Source organism: Patagioenas fasciata, chromosome 9 (genome assembly GCF_037038585.1).
Source record: "Patagioenas fasciata isolate bPatFas1 chromosome 9, bPatFas1.hap1, whole genome shotgun sequence".
Taxonomy (NCBI): domain Eukaryota; kingdom Metazoa; phylum Chordata; class Aves; order Columbiformes; family Columbidae; genus Patagioenas; species Patagioenas fasciata.
Window position 1 is genome coordinate 8,885,674 of NC_092528.1, and position 25,262 is coordinate 8,910,935.

Sequence of the window (25,262 nt, forward strand, 5' to 3'; positions counted from 1 at the left end):
TGTCATGAATGGAACAAATATTAAGACCTTGAGAAAGAACCTCACAGCACTTAAAAGTATATATATATATAAATAATTATATTTTTCTACATGAATTATGGTTTTTATTTCAGGTGCAGAAATTGCTGCAGTATTAACTCAACTGCCTGAATTTTCATAAGAGATAGGTAGAAAATTCCACTGTAAGGGGAAACTCTGCAGATAGTGGGATGCAGAGAATTTGTGAAATTTAGTAAATAGTTTGAAAATTCACAGCTCCTGTAAGGTGCACGTGCCAGGTGTTTGAGCCAGCACTTCAGCTACAGTTGCAGAGCTTGTGGGGAGTATCTGGTTTAACTGATAACTGATATGAGCTCCACCAAGCTTTGGGGCTCCCATCTCTGCTTTATTCAGGGCAGAAAAATGAGCTACTTCATATAAATAGCAATATGATTAATACTGACCCTGCTAGACAATTAAAGTTGCTTCCTCTTTTGTAGTCCTGGCTGTAGTCCCTAGCTGGTCACAGGGCCATTTGCTGTGTTTCACACGTGTATACAGTCAGCCTCGGCAGGGCACTCACTGGGTGACTTTTGGCTATAAATCATAAGCTTGGTCTGAAGCTGTGTTCAAATGGCCTGCACCTGATGCACTGCAGACAGCTGCTTAATTAGAGAAATATTGTAGACAAGAAGATGAGATGTAGGATGGGGATGAAGGCTTTCATTCAACCTTGCCTCAGGAGTTGATCAAACTCAAATGTTACTTACTCTTCCATTTTATTGTGTCCTGTGAGGACCCTGCCAGCTGGCCTCCCACTGCACGGAGATGAGCAGAACTGAACATACGGTGGAGGTGCCAGACATGACAGCAGGGGAGTGAAGTGATGCCTGTGGATTTGCCACTCGGTGTTACAGTTATCCCCTTAAGCCATGAGGCAAAAAGCTTGCTGGATAAGGGGAAAGCAAGCTTAGCTGGGGGAGCGAGGATCGTCTCTGAAACACCTGCAGGTCTGAATAATGCTTTCAGAAGAGCTGATCAGAAAAATAAGAGTTTTTCTGCAAGAAGTATTCGTAAAAATCTCTATCTGCTTTGTACAGGATGGTATTTCCAGTTTTGGGATGGTGGAAGAGGAAAGAAATTGCTGTACTTCATTGTACATGGTCAACAGGAGTGAAAGCTCCTGCTTGGAAATGCAGGCAAGGTCGTCATGAGAGCTGTCCTTTGGGAACTTTCCACAGGAAAGAATAGGGATTAGCTCTGGTCTGAATATTAACTCAGTCGGTGTTAGTAAACAAAGTATGCTTTCATCTGCAGGGAGTTCCCAACTCAAATGCACTTGCAGCTGTTCATACCAGTGGTATTTTGGACCTCACCATCAGTTCAGTGCAGGGACAGGACACTTCCCTGGAATTGCCTTGCCACGTCTCATTAACTCAGATTTACTGGGATTTGATCAAAACCATAATCTCACCTCCCTGCCCACAGTGCTTTACTGTCTTTAACAGAAACAATCAAACACAGCTCTGAGCTTCTCATTTTCCCCATGTGCCACTAAAATATAGTGCAGTGTGCTGCAACATCTGTAGGTGATTCCATGCATGAAGGAGTATATTGATGCCTCTGCAAAATACTAGATTGGGGTCACTTCTGAAGCATTTGGTAATGCTTCTGTTGAAGGGAGAAGCAGACTGTTTTGTTTACAGCACAGGCATTTCCTTTACTTAAAATAGATCTTTGAGAGCCTTCATTAGCTGTAAAACCAGGGTGCAAGCTGGCCTGTGGGTTCATTAGTGTTCTGGGAATTAACACTGGTGCAGATTTTGGCCTGTTTTATTGTGCCACAAATCCAGCAAGTTTGGGGGGTTCCCCCACTTCCCTCCCCCAAATTCCTAATATGTTCTTGGGACTTTTGTCTTTTTCCAAAACTGTTGGCCTGTCCAACAACACAAGTGGTTGAAGATGCACAGTGTATGCACCATTCAAGTCAAGACAGTTATTTCCATGCCTGAAGTTGAGCTCACTGACTGCTTGGGCCAGCACGCTGACAGAGCTGGAATCATGGAAATATTTCTGGATTTATTTCTTGTGGTAAGGACAAAACCACCAGAAAAACGTTTGTTGTGCTTAAGTGACGTATGTCCATCCCAGAAAGTATTTGAGCTTTGCATGGGTTGAATTTATGTGAGGTTTTCTACTGCAATGACATAAGGAAGATGCATCCTACCCTGACTGATCATACGTGTGTAGCTTTAACAGCAATTAGTTCTACTGATAGGTTATCTGAAGAGCTGCCAGAGATATTGATCAGAAAAAAAAGTTGTTTGGAATAGTGGCATCCAAAACAATTGGTTTTAAACCAGTCAGAAATATAGCTATTGATTGACTGAAGGTGATTCTTCAGGCCTGTAAGCGTACAATTTTGCTTTCTTAACTCAGCATGATGCTGTGGTGTGAACTTTGAGAATAATCTTTAAAGCAAATTTTAAGGGGAAAAAAAATGCATCAGGGTGATTTGAACATCTTTCAGAGAAAAATATGGAGGAGTACAGGAAGCAAGGGTTACTTTCCTGATTATTTCTCAGCCATCCAAGTTAGAGATTGAAAACATTACCTAGATTTAGTGAGGAAGATGTAAAAAGGGACGTTGTTTAGAATCTGTCTGAAAAGTCTTTATGCGCATCACCTTCCTGGGACTGGGAGATGGCTAACCCATATTTGCAAACTGAGGAATTCGGAAGTCAAAAGTGGTTTGTGGTGTTGAGTGTCTGATTGAGAAATCATTCTAGGATTTGTTGTAGAACTAGGCAAACAGTCCTGTGCTGGTGGGAGGGATTTTACCTGGATCTGTTTTCTTCAGGCCTCTGATTATGTGCCTTAATTCATGCCTGCACAGAGAGGCATGGCACATGGCATTATATTGAACCTCCACTGTCAGGAGAAATTTCAGGTAGTGAAATGGTTGACTTGAGTATTTTTCAGGGTAGTTAAAGAACAAACGTCTCTGTTTTCCCCTTTTTAGTCAGCCGTTGCAAAAGCAAATAAATTTCAAGTACAGTCTGTAAAGACTCATGATCCAGACATTGAATTCACGTATTCAGAGTCCGTCTGTTGTCATGCACGGTCTGATACGTCCAATGCAGTTGTGACACCATCTGCTGAACTGGGCAGTTGTTTGAAAGACGGTAACATGAAGTTACAAGTTGATGATTCTTATGTTGTTATGAATTGAAGGTAGACAGTTTCTAAATTGGTGCCTTTTATCTGTATAAAATGAGCTTGAAACTGGGAAATTGAGGTTTAACATTTTCTTTTAAAAAAATCTCTGTCTAAAGAGAGCTGTGGTTCTTCCCCCGCTTGGGAATAATGCCCAGTGTTTGTGTGCATCAGGTGGAGGTCGTGTGCCATGGCCCTTCCTGGGGCTTGGGCCATGGGGAGCGCTGGGTTTGCTGCAGTGTGGTGGGGCTGAGTCTGCTTTGGATAAGGAGGGGTTAAAATCTCTTCCAGCCCTTGTGTCCTATATTCTGGGTGTAAAGAAACATGATGCTGTTCTTGAATTACTAGCCCTTGTCCTCTGTATTCTAGGCTGTTTCTTCTTTAAACACAGTTAATTGTTGTTATGATCATATCAGAGGTCTCTGAAAATGTCAGCCAAGACTGATACTCCTGTGTCCTCAGTGCACACACAGAGCAGAACAGCTTACAGCTTGCCATGAACTTGTCTGCTTCTTTCATGTCACCGTCTCTCTCTTGGGAATGAGAGAAGTGAGATGTGACAATATAAAGTGGCTTTTTCCAACATCACACAAACTGCCTGTGACAGAGCTGGGAAACTGACCCAGACCATCCCAGTCCCAGGTCAGGGCTCTCGGCCCATCCTCCTGCACTAAAGCACAGGCTGGGAAAACCCAGAGCCCCGCTAAACCTATTGCCAGCTTTTATTCATCCGGTGTGCTCAGCCAGCAGCCCCTGCAAGGCTGTGTTAGGGCTGAGGCCAGTCGCTTTCCAGCACAGTAGGAACACTCCTGTTTGGGGGGGCTGAAGTTTTAAGCATGGTAACTGCCCAGGGGTTGGACTTTGGTTACCGCAAAGCCAGTTCATCTGCTAGCTTGGCAGTACAAGGAGAACCAAAATACCCCCTCCGCTTCCAAAAAAAAAAAATCCTGTGGCTTTATCATAAGCAGCTCTTCAGCTGAAGCAGCTAGGGATTTTAGGGATTTGAGGGTGGAAATTTGGCATGGAAATAGCCTTTCGTTAGAATCATGTCTCTGAGCATTCCCATAAAAAACTGCGGTTGATCAGCAGCAGACTTGGGAAGTATTGCCTTGCAGAGATTGCAGCCCTGCCTCCAAACTGCAAACCTGCAGGTTTGTTCGCTACCCATGAATATGATCATTACCATTATCCCAGACTGTTATTTGTAGGGCAGGAGTGATTCGGAGCTCCTGGGAGTGCTGAGGCAACGCCAACATACCCGCTTAGAGGGGGAATAGAAATACTGCTGCTTTCCTGCAGGACTGCGCTGCTCAGGGAGAGCGAGGGGCAGGCTGCAGGGGCTGGTGGGGAGCGGAGCTGCTGGGGCAGCTCCCTCCGATTTCCGAGCACCCCCAGTTTCCTGGTGAAACTGGAAATCGCTGCCCACGGCCCTTTCCCCGTGGGCTGTATGCACTGTGCCGCTGTCGGCTGCGTGGGGCTCAGCCGCGCTTGTGCGGGATACGCGGGGCCGGCGCGGCCATGGCTGTGGCGGCGTCGCCATCTAGCGGGCGGGCTGGGGCTGGCGGCGCGAGCGCGGCCGTTGGGCGCGAGCTGCGGCCGTTGGTCTCCAGCGGCTCTGGTGCCGTTGGGACCCGGCGGGAGCACCGGGCGGGACCGTGTGGACGGGCTGCGCGGGAGGCTTAGTTACCTGAAATCTCGCTGACCTTCCAAAACCCGGCCCGGAGCCCCCGGAGGTGCTGGTGGACCCGCGCAGGGTAAGATTGTCTCGGCCCCCGTGTGCACCGGGGCCATGAAAACTCTGTGTGCTTGTCAGTGGTCATTTTGGGTCACTCCCTACTTGACCTGGAAGATTTAACTGCTTAGCAAAGTGCATAGTTAACTTGGGTACCTAAAGTATCTGGAGAATCAGGTGGTATCAGTATTGCATCTGCCATATTCAGTCAGATTAAGCCCAGTATTGTCAGTCTGAAACTTTCACAAACTGCTCCTTAAAAATAATCATCAAATGGATCTGAAGCTTTAAATTATTAACGCAGGTACATTTGGAGTCTTTATTTGCCCTGTGAGTCTTGGAGCCTTTTAGAAATGCCTCAAAAACTCTGAAACCTAATGAGATAAGCTGTGGTGATTAGAAGACTCCCAAACCCGTGCATTAATGTCAGCCCATTGTTGCAAGTTCTCATTTGTAGTTAGTAAGTCCTAGTAAGTACATGGGGAAGCTTTCAGCTCCACTGAAATGGAGGGAAGAGCAAATGTTCCGCTCTCACTTCAGTGCATTGTAGTGGAATTGAAACAGGAGAGAGGGACAAATATAGGTATGTTTGGGAATGCAACCCAAATTAATTACTGTGGTTGCATTTAGTGACCACAAAGAGGGCAGGGAATGCAGGAGGAGAGGGGAGATCAGTAACAGAGGCAAAGGCCATTCTCTAAGCTGTTGCCAGTTCAGGAAGGTATGGAGCTGTTAAGCTTTGCACAACAATTTAGTTCTTTAGCTTGTTCTGGTGCAGAAATGTCAGTAAAGATGGGCTTTCTGGTGGGCAAGGTTAAGTGTACATAATGGTCTGCTTAGCCTAGTAAATCCATCACATGGAATGGGTGACTGATTAAATGAGCATAGCCAACATAGCATGCTGGGGAGAAGAGTGACATTAACTGATGGGTTGAAATAGCAGTTTTGTTTTCATTCCCAGATTAGTGGCTAAAAAACCACCACCCCTCAACAGTAGAAACAGAGTGTGCATCAAGCAAGTATAATGGTTTATAAAATGTACTGTGGTCCTTCTGACAAATAGCTTAATTTCCAGCAAATGTACAGGATAAGATAGTCTGCCTTTAGGTGGTGGAGCTAGCTATGGTCATTTAGTGTCTTTGACTAAGCAAGCTTATTGATTGTACCCATGAATGAAGCAATTCAGAAACAGGAAATACCAATACAGCAAGCAGTAGCATTCTGCCCAGAGCAACATCTGTGCTCCAAGCTGCTTATGGTAATACTAAACAGTACAAATCTGTTGATTTGATAACACAATGTCAAATGGTAAATCTGGATCAGCGTTGCATATATCCAAGATTAAGCATTTCTGAGTCAAAGCCTTCAACTCTATTAAAAAAGAAATAGGCCTTAACTCTAATCTTGGTATAGTGGTGTTCGTGTCGAGTTACTTTGCTGATTTCACAGACATTACATCATCTTTATTAAATGGCAACTGAGATGACTGGGATGTGTCAGCCTGAGCTCTAACCCCAACAGCCACAGTTGTCTTAGTTTATTTTTCTACTTACTTTGGAAAGACTGGAGGTGCACAGAATACATTATGGCACTGTTTCTTTGCAAAGGAAATCTCTTGTAAGCTGACTACAAGTTTGAAAAACATATACCTGTCTACAGACTAACTAAATGAGAAATGTTGAACAAAAGCTAGTAAACATGTCAAGACAAAACAATTACCCTTAAATACAAACTTTATTCCTAAGGGTATTTTGCTATAAATTAATGAGGATGGGGACTGTGTACACATAAGCAGGCACGTCGTAAGGAGAGCCAGAGGCCACAAATGCATTGCAAAGAGCAAGTTTTTAGTTACCTCTCTACTGGGGGATCTTCAAAGTAGCACCTGAGCTCCCAGGCAGAGGTGACACAGGCGGGGACACAGGCGCTGGTCAGTTCAGCCCTGCTGGAAAATCGCTGGGCCTGCTGAGCTCGCCTGTATTTCAAGGCTTCAGGCAGGTGCAGCCTCCTGCACTTTCTCACAACAAAGCAGAAATCTCAGACATAGTGATAAGGTGCCTAGAGCTTCTCACAGGCCTATGTTATCTAACACAGAGGTTCTACTCATCAAGCACACAAGCACACAGAGGTTCTACTCATCAAGCCTAGAGCTTCTCACAGGCCTATGTTATCTAACACAGAGGTTCTACTCATCAAGCACACAAGGTCAGTAAAACAATTAGTGTGATGTATGTGCTTTTTCTACAGACAGGTGCAAGTCACTTGAGTGTATTTACAGTTAACTAACCTCCTCGCCAAATCTTCTGCTATATCCCCATACAGGGACACACAGTAAAAGTAACAGTTAAGATAGAGAATGTGCAAGACCATGAAGGATCTGAGGGTGAAATACTTGCTGCATGCTACCCTCCATGACTTAGACCTATCTATCTTAGTTGTATCATAAGGAGGAAAAAAACACAAACACACCTGAGAAACATGGGTATGAATTTTCTTTACTCAGCTTGCTTAGCTGCTTCCATCACCTATTGAATCTCCACTGAAGAATCAACAAAATGAAGCCATTGTTGGGTGACAACTAGCTGGATAACCGAGCCCAAAGAGTTGTGGTAAATGCAGGCAAATCCAGTTGGCAGCTGGTAATGAGTAGTGTTTCCTAGGGCTCAGTATTGGGGCCAATTCTGTTAATATATCGTTATCAACCATCTGGATGAGGGGATGGAGTGCACCCTCAGTAAGTTTGCAAACACTAAGTTGGGTGGGAGTGTTGAGCTGCTTGAGGGTAAGAAGGCTCTACAGAGCGATCTGGACTAGCTGGATTGATGGGCCAAGGCCAGCTGTATGAGGTGGAACAGGGCCAAATGCTGGGTTCTGCACTTGGGTCACAGGAACCCCATGCAAGGCTACAGGCTCAGGGAAGAGTGGCTGGAAAGCTGCCTGGCAGAGAGGGATCTGGGGTTGTTGGTCAACAGCAGTTGAACATGAGCCAGCAGAGTCCCCAAGTGGCTGAGAAGGCCAACAGCATCCTGGCTTGTATCAGGAGTAGTGTAGCCAGCAGGACCAGGGCAGTGACTGTCCCCCTGTACTGGGCACTGGTGAGGCTGCACCTTTGATCCTGGGTTTAGTTTTGGGCCCCTCACTGCAAAAAAAACCATTAAGGTGCTGGAAAGAGTTCAGAGATGGGCAACAAAGCTGGTGAAGGGTTTGGAGAGCAAGTCTTACGAGGAGCAGCTGAGGGAACTGGGGTTGTTTAACCTGAAGAAAAGGAGGCTGAGGGGAGACCTCCTCGCTCTAACTACCTGAAAAGAGGGTGTAGGGAGGAGGGTGTTGGTCTCTTCTCCCAGATAATAAGTGACAGGATGAGAGGAAATGGCTTCAAATTGTACCAGGGGAGGTTTAGATTGGATATTAGGAAAAATTTCTTCACTGAAAAAGTTGTCAGTCATTGGAACAGGCTGCCCAGGGAAGTGGTTGAGTCACCATCCCTGGAGGTGTTTAAAAGATGTGTAGATGTGGTGCTTAGCGACATGGTTTAGCGGTGGACTTGGCAGTGTTAGGTTAATGGTTGCACTTGATGATCTTAAAGGTCTTTTCCAACCTAAACGATTCTATGATTTAGAGTAGCTCCATCTAGATGCAGATCAGAATGCTTCAACACTAGAAATAACATGTCTTAGTCAAAAGTCGGTGCAGTAATAAACACTTTGATCCCCTTCCTCTGTAGTTCATAAGCCTTTACCTACTCACTAGAAGAGGCTGGCTCTCTAGCCCCGCCCCGATTCAAGCAAAAGAAGCCAATACATGTGTTTTCACATGTAACTAAGAATTTGGGAGGGGACCCTGGTTCACATCTTCAATGTGATCAGACTTAGCAGAAGGCTGAGCACTTCTACCCCATTCTCTGGAAGCCTGGCTCTGTCTAGCTGTCTGTAACTGAGAGTCTGAAAGTAGTCACAGATGAGCATATAGATTCATGACCTCTGTAAGCACTGACGTTTAATTCTAATTGGACTGTAACTGCAATACAACAGATTTACTCAACTTACAGTGTATGCTGCAAAATCAGTGGCACTGTAGTAGCTGTGGACCTCTCATAGGTTTAGGGAGGTCAAGTATTGGGCCCAAGTTGGAAAGTGTGTATTTGGGTGCTGTGCAGCTATAATTGGAATCACACCATCATGAAGCACCATTCAGAAACAAACATCTGCTTAGGACTGTTGTTTCAGTCTGTTTTGGAAAAGACCTTTCCACACCCACTGCCTCTTCCCTGCATTGTCTGCAGCAGCTGGCATGGCAGTCCCTCCAAGCCCCCAGCTATTAATTTATTTTGTGCTATTCTGTCACAACCATTATGAAATTCAAAAGAAATCACAGTGGTATTCAATTGTTTTATTCTCTCCCACTCCTGATAAGTTAATATCCTACAGGAAGAAGAGGAGATGGAGACATTCTGCAGAACTACTTGTACTGCAAAGGGCAAACTAAACAGGACTACAGACTTGTAATCAGCTTCAAGGTTATCTCAGGGCTTAAAAAGGGTAGAAATGTTTGTTCACTTAAGTTCTAGACAGTCACCATCTCTTTCTGAACTCAAGGGTATCAGGCCTCTAAGAGAACTTCAGTAGTGTACTCCAATCCCTTTTGGTTTAGACTAGCAATAGGAAACTTTTGCTTTAGTCCACTTTTGAATCTACAGCAAGTCCTTTCAGTACATACCATTGGCAAAACACATGCAGCTTGTGTTAATCTCTGAATGAACATCCATGCACATTGATGTACAGAAATGAGCCATAGTTTCTTGAAGTTTACATTCCCTGTATTAGGCCCACTCTTAGTAATGCAGCCAGGATTACATCTGTCTGTTTACTTACGATGATTGCAGTTTGTGGAGTTGGTCCTAAGAGTCATGAAAGCTTAGTTCTTCCCCTGGCTGCTGCCCAAGCTATTGTCCGAGACCTCTATTGCTTAAATATGTAGGACAGAACTTTGGGTTGACATGAAAAAGGTTGGGGCTTGATCTAAAATTATATGGGTGCAAGTTCTCATCTATTTTTATATTTCCTGACATACCTGAAACCCCATGAACCTTAAGGAAATCAACCTACTTTTCAATGAAAGTATAAGAAAGACTTAACATATTAAAACACTATGAATACAGGAAGCTAAAAGTGGAAGTATAAAAAATAAGTCCTCTTCCTAAAAAGAAATCAACTTAGGCACCCTGCCTATTTTGCCTTAATAAGGAAGCATGTGCATTTTTTCAGAGCTCTCTTTACCCTGCCAACCACAGCTCAGCAATGGTTATGACAGGATAAAGTGGCTGGTCCCGTAACACACATAACAATTGCACTCCAGGTTACAGCCTATAGCAGAGCACTCTGCAGGAGCACATTGTGTAAGGAACCAGCCATAGAAGCAACGTCAGTCAGGCTCCTTGGAGTGTTTTCCTTAACAAGTCATGGAGGGGAGAAAAGACCTGCTGAATGTGAGGGGGAAGTGTGCATAGACCAAATCCAGGTTCAGCTGTGCTCAAAACTAATTGCCAATAATGAACCTGGTTCAGGAAACCTTGGAGGCTACGAGGCGGACACTATCCCAGCCATGGCAAGGCAGCTGATACTGAAGTGCCTCTTCAGGGTTTACTTGTGCTGTTTTTCTCTCCCCTCTTGACTATTACTGCCTGCAGAGGGGTCCTGGTATGCCCAACAGCACAAGGGTTGTCCAAGTTAGTTCTGCAGAGTGATGGCAGCAATTAGCAGAGACACTAGGCAATGGCCTTTTCTTCAGCAATGCAGTTGTTACAGTGTCTCAGACAACTGTTCTGCAGACAATGAAGACCACTTGCAAAGCTAACAATCCATTACTTCCATCTGACCAGAGAAGAGTGATTCAAGATAAAGAGGGAGGTGGAACAACAAACATTGGCCTTCCTTGCCACTGGTCATTCGCATTTCTGTGAGAATAAAAACTGAGGAGTGCTGCTGCTTCCTAGCAGTTTGCTTATACATTCTCAAGAACAACTTCCCCTGGATGGTGTGAGAGACAGGTGTAGGACTCCATCTAAGAAAATATACTACCACCTGCAGGCAAGTTTGAAAACAAAAAAAATCCTCAAGCATGGCAGGCTGCTTAATGCCAAGGAGTTTCTGCTGAGCTCTGTGTTTGTCCAGGGAATGTTTAGAAGCCAGTGTTACATATATACTAATGCAGGGCTCCTGTAAATCTGCTATTTGGACCAGATTTTAGACCCCCCCAAAAAAAATCCATTTGTTCTGTAGTGCTTACAATAACAGTCTATTCATAAAGCTAGTGACTGCTACCATGTTACATTGGTGCTCATGCTGATCCTTATCAGTACAAATCCTTGTAACTTCAAACATTAAAACAGAATTCAAGAGCAACACATGCCATCTCCAACCACTTAACTAAATAGTGCCTTTAAACTCTCCTTAGGATAGTTAAGAATCAGTTATTAAGATGTCACTACTGAAAAATAACTATTGCATTTCTTAAAGTTTAAGAGTAAACAACATTGCCAATATGTTATTGCACACAATAAAGGTTTTTGGAACTACAAAGACAAAAGAACGGGTAATCTAGAAGACCCAGAATAACGATCCCAGAGCCATTCCAGTTGCTGCTCCAGCAAGCATGCCCAGTGCAAGATCTCCATCGCTGTCACGGTAACGCTCTCGAATGATGACATGGTTTGCAGGGGGCTGGCCATAAGGTCCTAGGTAATAAAATATTGTTAAGAGAAGGGCAAAAGAAATGTGTATCTTAATACCGTACATTGTGATTTCAAAACATGCCCATTCTTTCACCCTTGTTGAATACTAAGATGATGTGAGCTACAAAGGTAGAATGCATCGCTGCTTTGGATTCAGCCTCCACATTTATTAAATAAATCCAGAGGCCTACCAACTCTTTTAACCTTGTAATAGTTTAATATCTGGGAGAACAGCTCATCAAAATGTAAAGCTGAACATTGTTCTGCATCTGTATTAGCAAAGAACCTATTAATTACTTGTATCATTCTATCAAACAGTTAGTGGATTTAATCCAAGAAATGGGTCTAAAAATAGATTCAACCTTGAAGTTAAGGCAAATAAAGTCTTTGGCAGCTCTTAAGCTGGGGTTTGTCAGAAACTATGTATCAGTTATTTATAATTACTGCCTTCAAATCCTGGACTGATCCCTTGTGTGGTGACAGTTACATTTCTTTTGAGATGAAGACTGGTCTAGTAGGAAGTAACTAACATAAAGCTCAAGAAACCACCAATTGTACTTGTACAAGATCCACCAGTGTTGTTTTGTGACTTAGCTCCTATCTGCAAAGCAAACATAAAAGAATAGCTTTCCCTTCCAGACATTTCAGGAAGATGAAGTTTTCTTGAAAATATTGCAGTGTTTTTTGTAGCAGATATTGAAGTAATCCAACTAATACAACTGGAAAAGGCTCTCACTGACTCTCAATGATGCATGACAGGAAACTTCAGGAGAAGGATTATGTCAATTCAGAGAATAAGCAATGAAGCCAAATGTACAGGGGTTAAGGTAGGGGTGGACTTGACCCCTAAGATTTGGTTGCAGTAAACCTAGTGAAGGAAAACATAGAGGCTTGGTTACTATACCCAACCTATAACACACTGGATTTGCAAACTGTTTAGGAGAGTTACTGTTTAACGCTGCATTTTTATCACACAGGTTTCTGAGTCTTGATTTCTAAGGCCTTCTGGTAGTTTTATAAATGGCTCTTGGGACTTTGAACAAGCTGCTGCTTTTCAGCTGCAGAGAACCAACAGAACCTGCCTTCCTCTGTGTTTGGATAGATATGATCTCTATCTTAAGTTCTCTTTAACTTGGATGAGGAAAGCTTTAAAAGCTTTAGGCTGAGACACTTCCATTGTAACAAAAAATTGAAAAATCAAATGGAAAAAATCTCCCTCAAAACTGAAAAAAAGTCAGATAACGAACAATTAGTAAGTTAAATCTTCTGATTTATATTACCATATTACTCTAAAGCCGCTCTTTTATTGGGATTGAAAGCTATACAAACCTGAACAGAGCAATAGAAGACTTCACAAGGCTGAACATACTGCCTTACAGCAATTTGAGCACGTGGGGTAGGAACCAGTTACTACCATGCTTTGGGAGTGGATTTACCTTTGAAACCTGCATTTAATTCTGAGGCCATAGCTGAATATCAGCGTTGAAATATTTAAGCTAGTTGTATGAGCAACAGATGAATTAAAAGCTCCACTGATGCCCAATATGGAGTACTGAATCAATCTTGGTCTGGCCCTTCTTTCTTTAGAAAACATGCTTACTGTAGTTAAAGAGTTCTGTGTGCTTCAGAAAGAATTATGAAGTAATTTAAATATGTTGGCATCACACTGGAAGGTGAAATAACACAAATTTCACTGCATTCATTTTGCTGTGAAAGGGTCAGGGGACTTAGTTCCAGTTACAGGTCAGGGTTCTTTCTGTCACTCTGTTGCACAGGAGTGGTAGGTGGTAAAGAGAAAGGGTTAATAGAATTAAAGCCAGAAAGACTGACTCAAATAGCTTCTATAGGATGGTGAAAGATATGGTTGATGCCAATTACCTTGGTATGGATACTGATAGGGAACAGCATAAGCTTGTCCGTTGGAGGCGTAGAAGACTTGAGGCCTAGCAGGGGGATATGCACCATTGTACTGATCATAGCCATAGCCATAAACCTGGTGAAATGAAAAATGTCTGTCACAAAAGTATTCTTTGCTGTGTATCGTTATACACTTTGTTCAATTCTCCCTCATTTCTAATGCAGTCAAAGTTTCACAAAAACATCCAGTCTGTACTGATATAGTCTATCTACTACCTGGAAAGGATTTACAACAGCTGCTTGAAAAAAGCTCTCCTCAGCGCCTTCCTAGATGGTGAATGGCAGAGTCAGGGCCTGGCTCATCAGGCAGAGCCACAGCAGCCCTCCCAGCCTCTCCTCTCTGCCCTCATGCCAACAGCAGCTCTCTGGACAGCTTGGAAGTGTCAGATAGGCAGAAGCTGAACCCAAGAAACTCCAACTAACTTACCACTAGCACTCTGCAAGTAAATGTCACATTCAGGACAAATACTCTGTAGCCATGTGTTTTGGAAGGAATTTTGTTCTCCAGAAGAGGAGGCCTACTGCTCCCAGTACCACATTTAGTTCTTAACAGCTGTTTCTAACAGCGAGGGGCTGGAGCAGAGCACCTATAGGGCAACAAGTAATAATACCCCAAACTATCCTTTTGTGTATCACTGCACGTGAGTCAGAACGTCCAGAAATCTCCGAGGCATACTGGTTCTGCCTCAATGCTGCTCCTTCTCCTCTGCAAAAGAAGTGTGCATCCAGCAGCTATAGTTATTGTGTTGCTATGACAGTTACATACAACAAAATCCTTATGTGTAAAAAGTGACAGCTCCAGTCATTAAATTCTATTTTTGAAACTCCTGATTTTATATTCTTCCAGTGCTTACACAATGTGAAAGTGTAGTCACACCTGCTTATGTTAAAAGCTGCATGGCCAATATTTTTCAAGATTAACCAAATAAATTCTGCCCTATTTTTAAGAGGCTTGCTTTTCCAGGTTCACTGAGCAGACATCCCTTTACCTTCAAACCAAATTTGCCTCATCTCTTTCAAAGGAAATCCATATCTCAAATAGGAGTGAATAGATTGTGCCTTACTCTCCTTTTGTACAAACCTTAAAGCTGGACCTAACTGTGAAACACAGCACTTCAGGAGCACAGTTTGGCTGCTAGAAGGATGGCCACTTCTGCTACCTCACTTATTTTAATGCTTCTTGACTGCAATTCTTACCTCAGGTGATGGTGTGGCATAAGCTGTATACGGTGGTGGTGCTGAGGAAATGGCTGTCTCATCATACATCACATCAGATCCCACGTAGCCCTAAACACCATGGAAAGGGAGCAGTTATCAACTTTTCCTGCAGACAGTTAGAGTAGTGCAAGGATTAAAACTTAATTATGCCAAAGAAAGACTAACCTTTAGACATGTTGCATATTAAGAAAGCAGTGAGTACCTTATAAAGCACTGCAAAAAGAAACTGTGGAGAACAGACCTGGGAGAATATAAATGGCTGGTCAACCACAGGAAGGAGTCATAAAATTTCTCACCTGTTTGTGCGCACACACACATACATAGGTGTATATGCAAGTACACTGACTCCTTCCATCATTTCATAGTCTCAGTTTTAGAAATTACCCTCTATTTCCAGATAAAAAGGTCTTCACAACTTATCTAGCTGCCTCCTGGCATGCTAGAGTGGTATCACCAAGTTCTGCAAGAGCAGGTAAAGGAGACAAATGCAGTAGCCCAAAGTGGCCCCTGAACATTTCAGCAGAACACTGTCACAATTCTTAGCCACCTCTCACTTCTGCCTGTAAGGAAACTTAAAAAAAATACAAGAAAAGAGGTTTAACTATGAGGATTTGGGGGGCTTGGTTGTTTTTAGGGAATTACTTTGCAAATGCCACCTGTAATTCTCATCCTTTTGAAGGCAGCCACAAGTCAAAGGTGATAACTTGCATCCATCTACAAGGAGCTCTCAAAGATAATTAAGATTTGTTACAGTAGGCTTGTGTTCTTGGCCTCAATATCAGAAATCTACTGAGATGCTCTTAGTGCCCTATCACAAGAAAAAAAATCTCCCTTTTTAAAATTTACAAGTCAACACTTTAATAGCTCAATAGAGAGCGAATGTTCCTATGGTCTCTTGTACCTGGACTGGCGAAAGACTTTTGAGGGCATACTGTGGCCATATCCCAGGTCAAGCTTGTGATGGAGATTCTAAGGATTGCTCAAAATGCACTGTTGAAAGCACTAAATGGATAGGCAGGTATTTCCACGGCTTGATAAAAAGTCCAGCAAATCATCACATCTTAGCAGTAAGTGTACTCTGTTGTGTTACAGGGAACTCTGTACAGACATACGAGACAAAATGCAAATGGCTGTAAGGGACATAGTACTCAAAGTGAGAGTGGTCACCCTGCTATTCCAGTAACATTATGGGACACTGCTGGATGCTCCATATTTTTGAAAGCTCTATCAGGCACCTACAGATGGAATCAAACCCAGTTACCTCGTTAGTTCAAGTCCTTGTTGGAGACCACTAGTAGGTCTGGAAAGTGCTAATTTATTATACTATTTGTGCAGAGAGCTACTTGCCCTGCTCTCAGTAGCAGAGGTCTGCCTTGGATGACAAAGCTGATGCACTGGCAAGTTCTGTATGCCATCTAGCAGGGCTGGCAGCTGAGTGTCAGACACATGAAAAGCAGCAGCTCCTACCTCCTGAAACCAGGAGTCACTGTCTCACATATAAGCAAGATAAAGCCCCCCAAACTAGAGCAGACAGACCATGAGTGTTTTGTCCTCTGTCTGAGAACAGTTCCTTCATTTCTTATTTAACATCATGAAGCAGTATAGCATGGCTGCGGTCAGAGGCAATCATGTCCAGGGTAGTTTTGCTATGACAAGTGTTTGCTTTGGGTATCTACAGATCTAAGTTATATCATATGACAGATGCCTCAGTAAAGTGGCAATGTTAATGTGACCCATCAAAAACTGAGATAAGCTTCTAGAAAAATCAGCGTTTCCACATGAAATGGAAACATCTCAGGTTGGTTCAGTGTAGCCATCTAAGGAAAGCTAGTGCTGAAGGGTACTCTGGAAGGCAGTCTGGAGGAAAAACAAATTCAGAATACCCACAAGAGGATGTATTTGGTTCCCCTAAGATACAGTCCTCTAGAGAACTCCAGGACTTAGATTCCTGACCTCTTCACTCTCCACACCTAGCATGCAGAGGTAATACACTCCTCCTTGGCATGCCTGCACTCCCCTCCAAGCATCTCTTGCTCCTCCCGTAGTCTCTGCCAAGAAGCATCCCACAATGTAAAAGATGTACGTTAACAAACAGCTTTGTTGCAATAAGCAGCTTCTACCACTGCACCTGGTAGGCACAAACACTAGGAGTGGAACGTGCATTTTTATTGGTTGTAGAAGATACACTTTTTGCCCAGAGCCTCAGTGCTCAGTCCCTTACAGGACAGCTTCCCAAATATTCACTTCTATCCAGAGAAATCATTCCATGAAATCATTCACTTCAACCCAGCATGCATTGCTTGGACTTAGCTGCAAGGATGATGTGCTTTTGATCCAGAGAATCACTCTTCTCCCCACCCACAAGCCTCTTACCATCATACTCATGACCCTGTTTTCTCTAGCAGAGAATGATGGAACATCATTTCAGAAGTAAACTGCTGGACTACACATAACAGTGATGCGTTGATTCTCTGTCAGTATAGGTAGTACACTTACTGTGTTTGTTCTGGCATCCTGGAGAGCAATTTTCCATGCCCTGAAAAAAAAAAAAACACAACAAAACATTGTTAGTGGAACACTGACAAAAATTGATGTAACTGTTTCTTTTTAGGACTATGAAAAAAACAAGGTTAGCAACTGGAGGTACTGCAGGAGCGAAGTTTAAGATACGGCATATGCCTAATGATACACTAAAATGAATGCACAAAGGTGTTACACCAAGATTGAGAAATAATTCCTTTCTTTGCAGAGCTGAAAAGGAATGAGAAGGAACACAAGAGGGAACAGTTGTGGTTCTGAAGGTCCTCATTGAAAGCACGACAACCAGGTAATGTGCAGCCATGCTCGGGATAAGGAAATAGGAGGAGACGCGTGAGGGAAATTGTATCTTCTACCTGAACAGTTGCATCTGTGCTGACTAGAGAATGTGGGTCTTGACGCTATTACAGTTTGAACAGAAGGTGCATATAGTTCACACAGGCACTCCCATGCCATATGGCTGGGAGCATGCTTGATGCGTCATGCTTATTGGCAAACACTGACGGTAGAAGTTATCTAACTGTGCATAGCCAACCTGAGAGTTCACAATAATGGAGTATTATTTCTTTTACTACTGATTAGGATGTCCTTGGGCTATGCATGGTCATGTACTACTTGAAGAATGGGAAATGTGAAAAAAAATCTGGTCAGCAAATATTGCATTTACCATAAGATTCTCCTCCTCATTCTTCAGTGTTTTCAGTGACTTAACATGCAGTTAGTTTGCATGAGCTAGACAACTTCTTACATGAGAGCCATATTTTTTGTCACCGGAAGCCTGCTTTTACTTGCTTGAAAACTTTTGTAAAACATGTTTCTTAAAGTCTGAAGGGCGGAAAATAATTAAGGAGAGAGAGAAAAACAAAGATAAAGAGAGGAAGAGGCAGCAAAACAAATATACTCTGGCAGACTTACAGGCAGTCATCTGCACTCTCTGCACAGAGGTTGACTGTCTTCCCATCACGGCAAACAATCTGCAGTAGACAGTCTCTCTGCTTCCCCTCTGGAGGCTGAAAATCTGAGTCAGAAAAAAGAGATGAGTTATGAAATATCTATAAGCAGAATTTCATGATCACATTTACAACAGAGCCAATTATGCAAAAGTCTGGACAAAATAAACTAGGGCCAGTTGTATCTGCTTTCCATGGCATCAGAACAAATTACAAAAAGAAATAACCTCTTCTCACTCTTTAGAGTATCCTGAAAGTACGTACCTCTAAGCATCATTCCTAAGAAACGCAAGTGTCTTACAGCAGAATCTGTAATCTGTAACCAATCCATACTTAGCAGTAAGTTCTCTCCAACACTTGGGTCACTCTGTTTTGTCAGCTTCAAGTGCAGTTCTAACAAATGCTAGAAGTGAACTTAATGATACTAAAAAAAAATGTGCTGAGGTTTCCTATTTCTAGTCCTACCTCTCACTCCAGCCAGCACTATAACAGTGACGCTCTGTAATCAGATACACAAGTCTACTGTGAACATCCCATTCCTGTGTGCATTGTCTGCCACCTGCATATATGGGTGCTGTCCTCACTGAGTTTCAAATGAAAGTATTGAACCCTAGCCTTATCTATCCCATGGTGATACCACACCATGGTTATCTGTAAAGGAGTTGAGTAGTTGGTGGAGTTGAGGTTATTTGTGGTGAGCAGGGGCAGTGTTTTGGGGTTTTTTTAACAATAATGAAGTCACATGTTTATGCTCTACTGTTGTACTTGGTATGCTGGGCAGGCAGTGAAGTTGTAAAGAATCTCTGAATACACAAATCCTGAAGGTTTCATTATTACCTCGACATTCATTCCCCACTCTGAGGTTGATGCAATGGATTCGCATGTGGATTTTATCTTCTATATCATGGCGATTTTGATCATCATAGAATATTAAGCGGCCATCAGACCACAGGTCAAACCAGTTCTTCTTCCAACGCCGTAAAATAGTACCTTAAAGATCAGACAGTCACTTTTAAGGGCACATATTGGGAAGTATTTATGTCCCAGAGTTAATAAAAAATAAACCAAGAAATCCTTTACAGTTGCCTCAGACACTCTGAGGTGCCAAGCAAAATCCTGCAGTTCAGCATCACCACTTCAGAACATTGGGTTCTATATTTTACCTAGTATTCAAAGTCACAACTGGGTTTATTTTAAGTGCATAACCTGGTGCTTTAGTTCTAACTTGCTGCAAGAACAAGCAGAGGGCATGACTATTGAAGACATTAAGGTGTCAGGTAAAGTTTCCTAGTGTCCACTTGTACAGCACTAATTACAGAGCAGCATCTGAAGCTGAATGCCAGTCAGACACCTCAGATATGATATATCCTGTTTCCCACCACTATACGCAAAGGGTCACATGCAAATGCTGTCGTAACAGGTCATTTTGTGAAGTGTCCTAAAGGTTAAACAACAAACAAACAAACAGCCCACAGAGCTAGAGACTTGTTTTAGAAAAGACCTGGGAATTACTAAATTGCTCTCATTTTTTGAAGTTAGACACAGTGGGGAGAAAAGGAGGTGAAATGCCCATGACTTACTTTGCCGGAGCAGCCATCCGCTCTTCACAAATGCCATTGTTGCTTAATCTAGTGGACGGAGAGGAAGAAGAGGGGGAGAAAAGCAGGTTTCAGTATTTCACAATAATACATTAGAAGGAGGCATCTCAATGTGTATTGTCATATATTATAACTCTGTGTACCCAGCTAGTATTGCAGAGACAATGTACATCTCAGCTGAAGATATTCAGTAAGGCACAACTAAACAAACAGAACAAATGTGCAATTGTAGCAATCCAACATGACTATCAGAGAGCACTTTTAAGCTTAACTGGAAAACACAAGTTTACAGCTACCACCTTTGCAACATGAGCAAGAGACAGACTGGAGTGACTGCTTCCTGACTCACCGCCAGTTCCTTTCAAAGTTCTTCTCTTGACATATGTATGCTTCCTGTATTCTGCGCTCTCAAGTTACTAAGCACTCTGTTTCTGTACTTCCTCTTCTGTTCTTTTTTTTTTCATTCACTGGCTCAAAGTCCAGCCAGAACAAAAGCTGAAACAGTTTAATCTTAAACAGGAAGGAGAAAGCTGGTTTTATGACTTGTATTTCTTCCAAATCATCAGTAGCTCCCTCCAAAAAGAACTGAAATAAGTCCATAAAGTGAGATTCTTATTTCTCCTCAACTTTTAAATGAAGCTTGAAATGGCATGGGAAGGACCCTGCATTAAATTCAAGTTATCACACATGACATTAAGCACTCAGCCACTGCACTCTGGTTTATGAGCATCCTAAAGAAAAGAGATCAAGCACAGGATATGTTGGAGGATGAGGTTTTATTTTATAGCATAATGGCGTTCTAACTATTGTTCTAAAATGGACTAATAAAAACATAACTATCTGGATGTAATTGAGCTAGAAAAGCAAGAACAGAAGCATTTAAAGCCTCCCTTGAGAAGGCTGCCTTTTTTAGAAAATTATTTGTGGGGCTTGTAAGCCAGTATGAGAGACACATACTTAAACCTACCAGATAACATTCTACTTGTAGCAGCATAAGAGGGGAGGGCAAGCTGGCATAGCAGATTTGATAGAGGAACTCTTCCCAGACAAGGAATGTGTCTAAAGCTTGGAGAGAGGGAGGAAGAGAAGAGAGTTTTATCTTCTAGTAAAATATAAAGTTAGTAAGGACCCACTTATTTTCTGATAGGTGTATATATGCCATCTATCAGATATTACTTGTAGCTATGTCCTCTTCCCAGAATTGGACAAATTCTGTAACACTGAAGACTATACCCAGCAGGATTTCATATTTAAGGAATGCCACATCCAGCCCAGGCTTGGGTGTGATGGTGAGAACCACCTGCAGGTAAAGTTTAAACTCAAGATAAACGTCTTAACCTTGACTTTTGGACCAGCTTGCTGGGAAAACAAATATTTAGCTGACAGCCCATTGAAAGGGAGTGTCAAATTCATATCCTGCTTTAATCCTGGTCACCAGGTCCTGCTGTGAGGTCTAAGCATGCTGTTGACACCTGTCTACAGAGGGAGAGCTTCAGAAACAGAGGCCAATTTATTCTTCCTATGTAACAAAGCAGTACTAGGGGGCCCATTCTCCCATCACCCCAGTATATGCTCCTCTCCTCCTAGATTCTCCTTTACAAGGAAATAGTCTTCTTCATTTTCAGAGGAAGGGGTCTCTCCAATTGTGCTTCTGGGCCTTCCAGTTTGCCCACTAAGGTGAAATCACTGTATATTTCCAGGGGCTTTTTAATAGTCTAAGAGCCAACAAAGAACTTGCATAAACTTCAGTTCTGTTGCAAGTGCTAGATTAGGCCACTGAATGTTTGTTGCTCCCTTTAAACCTAATCTGTTACACAACAGCATAATTAGATTTAACTTAAGACACATCAAGAGGAAGAAATGAAGAAGAAAACATTTCTCTTGACAAATTAAGCTTTGCTTGTCATTACAAAACGCCTCACAATCGAAGAGTCTCACAGCTATCTAGGGCTACAATAGCAAAAGAGGCTTCAGCAGCTCTTCAGCACCTCGCATGTAATCCCAGATACAACAACTACATTTTCCCAACATAGAATTTAAGTGCCCAAAACTTCAGCTCTGGAGAGAGAGCAAGGAACAATCTGTTAGCACTGAAGTAGGAGGTGCAAAAATAATTACATATTCTTCTCTGGTCCTTTTTAAGCACACTCACTTGAAGTCCTATATACAGTATTCACAATCAACCCACATTATCTTTAAAAGAGTAGTTGTAGAGCTAGAAGGTAGCCTGGCAAGATCAGCTGCACCGAGCATTTTTTGTTTGTGAAGCTAGCTCAGTGACACCAACATGAAAAATGGGATTTAAGCAAAGATAAATCAAATTATTTTATCACCAGCCTCAACAGAAGTTTCTTGGTGACTGAAATCTAAAAGCAGCAGCACCCTAAACTGAACACAAGAGCAAATGCAGCAAAGGGGAGAGGCTACTGCTTCCAGCTCCTTGGAATAGCAGTTTTCCTTTCTTTGCACAGAATGTCATGTGGAATATCCAACAGTCTATTCCAGATGACTTCTCATTCTCAAACCCAGTTGGTTGGTGGGAAAAGCAAACTTCAAAATGAATCAAATGTTTCTACCTGCAGCTTGTAATTACTAGAGCAATTTAGATTAATGCCGTCAAAGTAGCAATGAACCCAATTCTGCAATCCATGTAGACGGAAGGGCCTTGGTGACACAGACCTAACTACAGAGCTGAGTCCCAGGCGACCAGCTCTGCCCACGGGCACCTCACTCATACTGTATTCCCAAGACTTCAGGTACAGAACTCTACAAAGCTCACAGGAGTGTTCAAGTGTAACCCTATTTTCCTCCCTCCCCCTTAAAATAAAGCAAGTAGTTTTATTTTTGAAATTTTCTGAGTCTGCAACTAGCTATGTGCAGGCCTTTTTTCCACGCAGTTGTGTGTATTTCATCCAGTGCCTAGTTCTACTGAGAGATGTGGCTCTCGGTTCAAACTTGTCCATATGTAAGTGAGTCGGTGTCGGGCACAGGCGGTTTGTAGAAGCACCATCCCACCTCTTCCTCTCTCAGCGGGGACAGCTCCCCCGACAGCCCTGCCAGGGCCCAGCTGACCCGGGCTCGCTCCCTCGCTGCTGCCGCCCGCAGCCCCGCCTGGCCAAGGCAGAGCCGAGGCTCCGCTGCCCGCGCCCCCCCGCCGCCCGCACGCTCGTTCCCCGGCACCCCGCAGCGGGCCGGACACGGCTGGCTCGCCCCGCAGAGCCCCCGAGCGCTGCCCTGAACGCTCCGTCTCACCGTTCGCGCACACGGCAGCCGTGAGCCAGCGCTCCGCCGGGGGGGGCCCCTTCCGGACCTGGCAGCTGCGGACACGCCGGGCCCGGCCTGCCCCGCTTACCTGCGCTCACCGCCGGGCTCTGTCGGGCCGCCGCCCAGAGCCGTGCCCCCACCCTCCCGACCCCGCCGCCGTGCCCCGGCCGTGGCGGGCGCCGCCGCACCCACCTGCCGCTGCCAGCTCCGCTCCCGCTTCCGGCACGCTCCGCCGGAGGGCAGCGCCAGCCCGGCCTGACGTCAGCCTGCCGCGCCGCCCGCTGGCCGCACGGCCCGGGCCCCCAGCACCGAGGCCGAGGCCTTGCGGGACGGGACGCGCCACTTGCCGTGGAACCTCCGCGGCTTTTGGTGAGAACGTCCCTGTTCGGATCCCTGCGCGGGATGGTCACCTGGTTACAGTTAATGCCCTTCTCCTCCAAGACGTGTAGGTTCTCAGAATTTTAAATGCATCTCCTGCACAGGTTAGCACTTGGCTCAGTGTCAGCCCCGTCACACTAAGACACTTAGGCATTTTTCTTTTCTTCCTATCATTTATGATTATGAAAGGGACATCTTCTGATCTCATGCCATGGAACTACAACAGAGAATGACAGAGTCACTTTGTTCAAGCAGTCACACAAGTGTTTGAGGCTAGAAAAGGCCAGCTAGTCTGTGACCTCTTACATAAAACAGCCAGAAACTGCATCTTGGTGATTTTTGCATTACAGCTCCAAACTCTATTTGGGCCAGTGCTGCCCACACATCGCAAAGTCTGAACTGATAGAGAACGCACTATGTCACTAGTTAATTATCTTCACAATTCAAATTGTCTTTTCCATTTCTAACCCAAAATACATGCGATAGTTGCAGTTTAAAATGAGGAAAACCTCTTAAGGAGATGTAATATTTCCTCTGGGTGACCGAACCTCCTATTAGAGCTTTTCCCAGGCTCATCTTTTTGTTTTAAGACTGGGCAATACAGAAATGGTACTCACCATCATAGTTACAATTTCACTTACTGTTAACAAGCTCCTAGACTTCCTCCTACCCATCTATTCTCTCTTCTGGATCACAACAGCAATTCTAACTAGAAATTGCATAGAAAGCCTGTGATAGTGTAGTTCATGGCTGTAATGTAGTCCATGCTTTGATATGGCTTTGAAGTACCATAAAAGTGGTGAGGGCAGAACAGGAGGGAAAAAGAGAGATCATCTGTCTGTGAACAGAACTGCAGGTTTCAGAAACAAACAGTAAATGGGATTTGTGTAGATCTGTTTATGGACGAGTCTTTTCTCTGAGGCTAAAGCTGTTCACCTTTCATTGCTGAAAAGTATTTTCAGAAACTTAGAGGTATTGGATTAGAGGTGGAAGGTAACACTATTTAGACTGTGGAGCGAGCACTTCTAGAACAAAAAAATATTCCTCCTGAGGATTTGGGAGCCTCAGCAGATCCTCTCCTTGGAAAGCAGTCACTAAGGGACAGCTGCCTTTTTGGCATATATTCAAAGTGTTGGCTGTCTGGGTTCATATAAAGCTTTAGTTTTCAGATTAGGTTTAAAACTATTTTAAAATTAATTGAGAAACTGTCGTGGTGTTTCCTGAATGAACTATCTCCATGGGCACAGAACATGAAGCTTTTGTTTAGTAGCTGTTCGGGACCATGTCCTACACTATGTTGACCTTGGAAACTCAGGGCTGTGAACCCAGAGTGAGGGCCATTGCCATGGAAGTCCTGTGCCACACAGGTCCTATCTGAGAGTGCCCAACAGAGGCACAGATCCAGGAAACACCAGACCTTTGGTCTGCCAGAAACTCAAGTGTATGCTGGAAACACATGCAAATACATATTAGGCTTATAATCCCATTAAATTTTGAAATGTTTTGAATTAAATATATTGAGCTCTGCATTTGCTGATCAAACTTTCATCAGGAAGTTTCTAATGAATTGTGCTGCATGAGTCTTAGGCCTTAGCAAAAGAACTAAAATATTTAGATGAATACTATTATAAACATGGGTCATTTTCAAATTGCTTGCCAGTGAAATGTGGAAGTGAAGGCTTTTGTTGACATTTTCAGCCTATTCATAATTGCACCTTCAGTTTGGTCACATTCAAAGCACA

General features: G+C 43.5%; 2 protein-coding genes across 4 annotated transcripts in view; one reads left to right on the plus strand and one right to left on the minus strand.

Annotated features, from left to right (window-relative positions):
* FAM168B (family with sequence similarity 168 member B) overlaps window positions 1-25,262 on the plus strand; it is a 76,696-nt gene that overhangs the window by 8,926 nt on the left and 42,508 nt on the right. The window contains exon 2 of the mRNA XM_071812420.1: window positions 17,542-17,619. The gene's annotated coding sequence lies outside the window, so the exon portion shown is untranslated. The remainder of the gene's footprint in view (window positions 1-17,541; window positions 17,620-25,262) is intronic.
* Window positions 9,302-23,445, minus strand: PLEKHB2 (pleckstrin homology domain containing B2). 3 transcript variants are annotated; one of them, XM_065844585.2, is made up of 8 exons: window positions 23,335-23,445; window positions 19,861-19,908; window positions 19,118-19,270; window positions 18,246-18,348; window positions 17,289-17,328; window positions 14,772-14,861; window positions 13,536-13,650; window positions 9,302-11,660 (listed from the first exon to the last, which is right to left on the minus strand). In XM_065844585.2, the coding sequence occupies exons 2-8, from the start codon at window positions 19,895-19,897 to the stop codon at window positions 11,524-11,526; spliced, it is 675 nt and encodes a 224-aa protein (XP_065700657.1). In that variant the 5' UTR covers window positions 19,898-19,908; window positions 23,335-23,445; the 3' UTR covers window positions 9,302-11,523. The 3 variants fall into 3 exon arrangements, with proteins under 3 accessions (XP_065700657.1, XP_065700659.1, XP_065700658.1); XM_065844587.2 differs by lacking the exon at window positions 23,335-23,445 and adding an exon at window positions 23,231-23,270; XM_065844586.2 differs by lacking the exon at window positions 23,335-23,445 and adding an exon at window positions 20,228-20,370.

What these genes read in the sequence shown, in the direction of transcription:
- PLEKHB2 (XM_065844585.2), bottom strand. Translation starts at nt 19,897, where the DNA reads ATGGCATTTGTGAAGAGCGGATGGCTGCTCCGGCAAA. An exon ending in AGGATGCCAGAACAAACACA is followed by an intron (nt 14,862 to 17,288) that starts GTAAGTGTACTA and finishes CATGGTGTTTAG; the next exon opens with GGCTACGTGGGATCTGATGT. An exon ending in CTATCAGTATCCATACCAAG is followed by an intron (nt 11,661 to 13,535) that starts GTAATTGGCATC and finishes TTTATTACCTAG; the next exon opens with GACCTTATGGCCAGCCCCCT.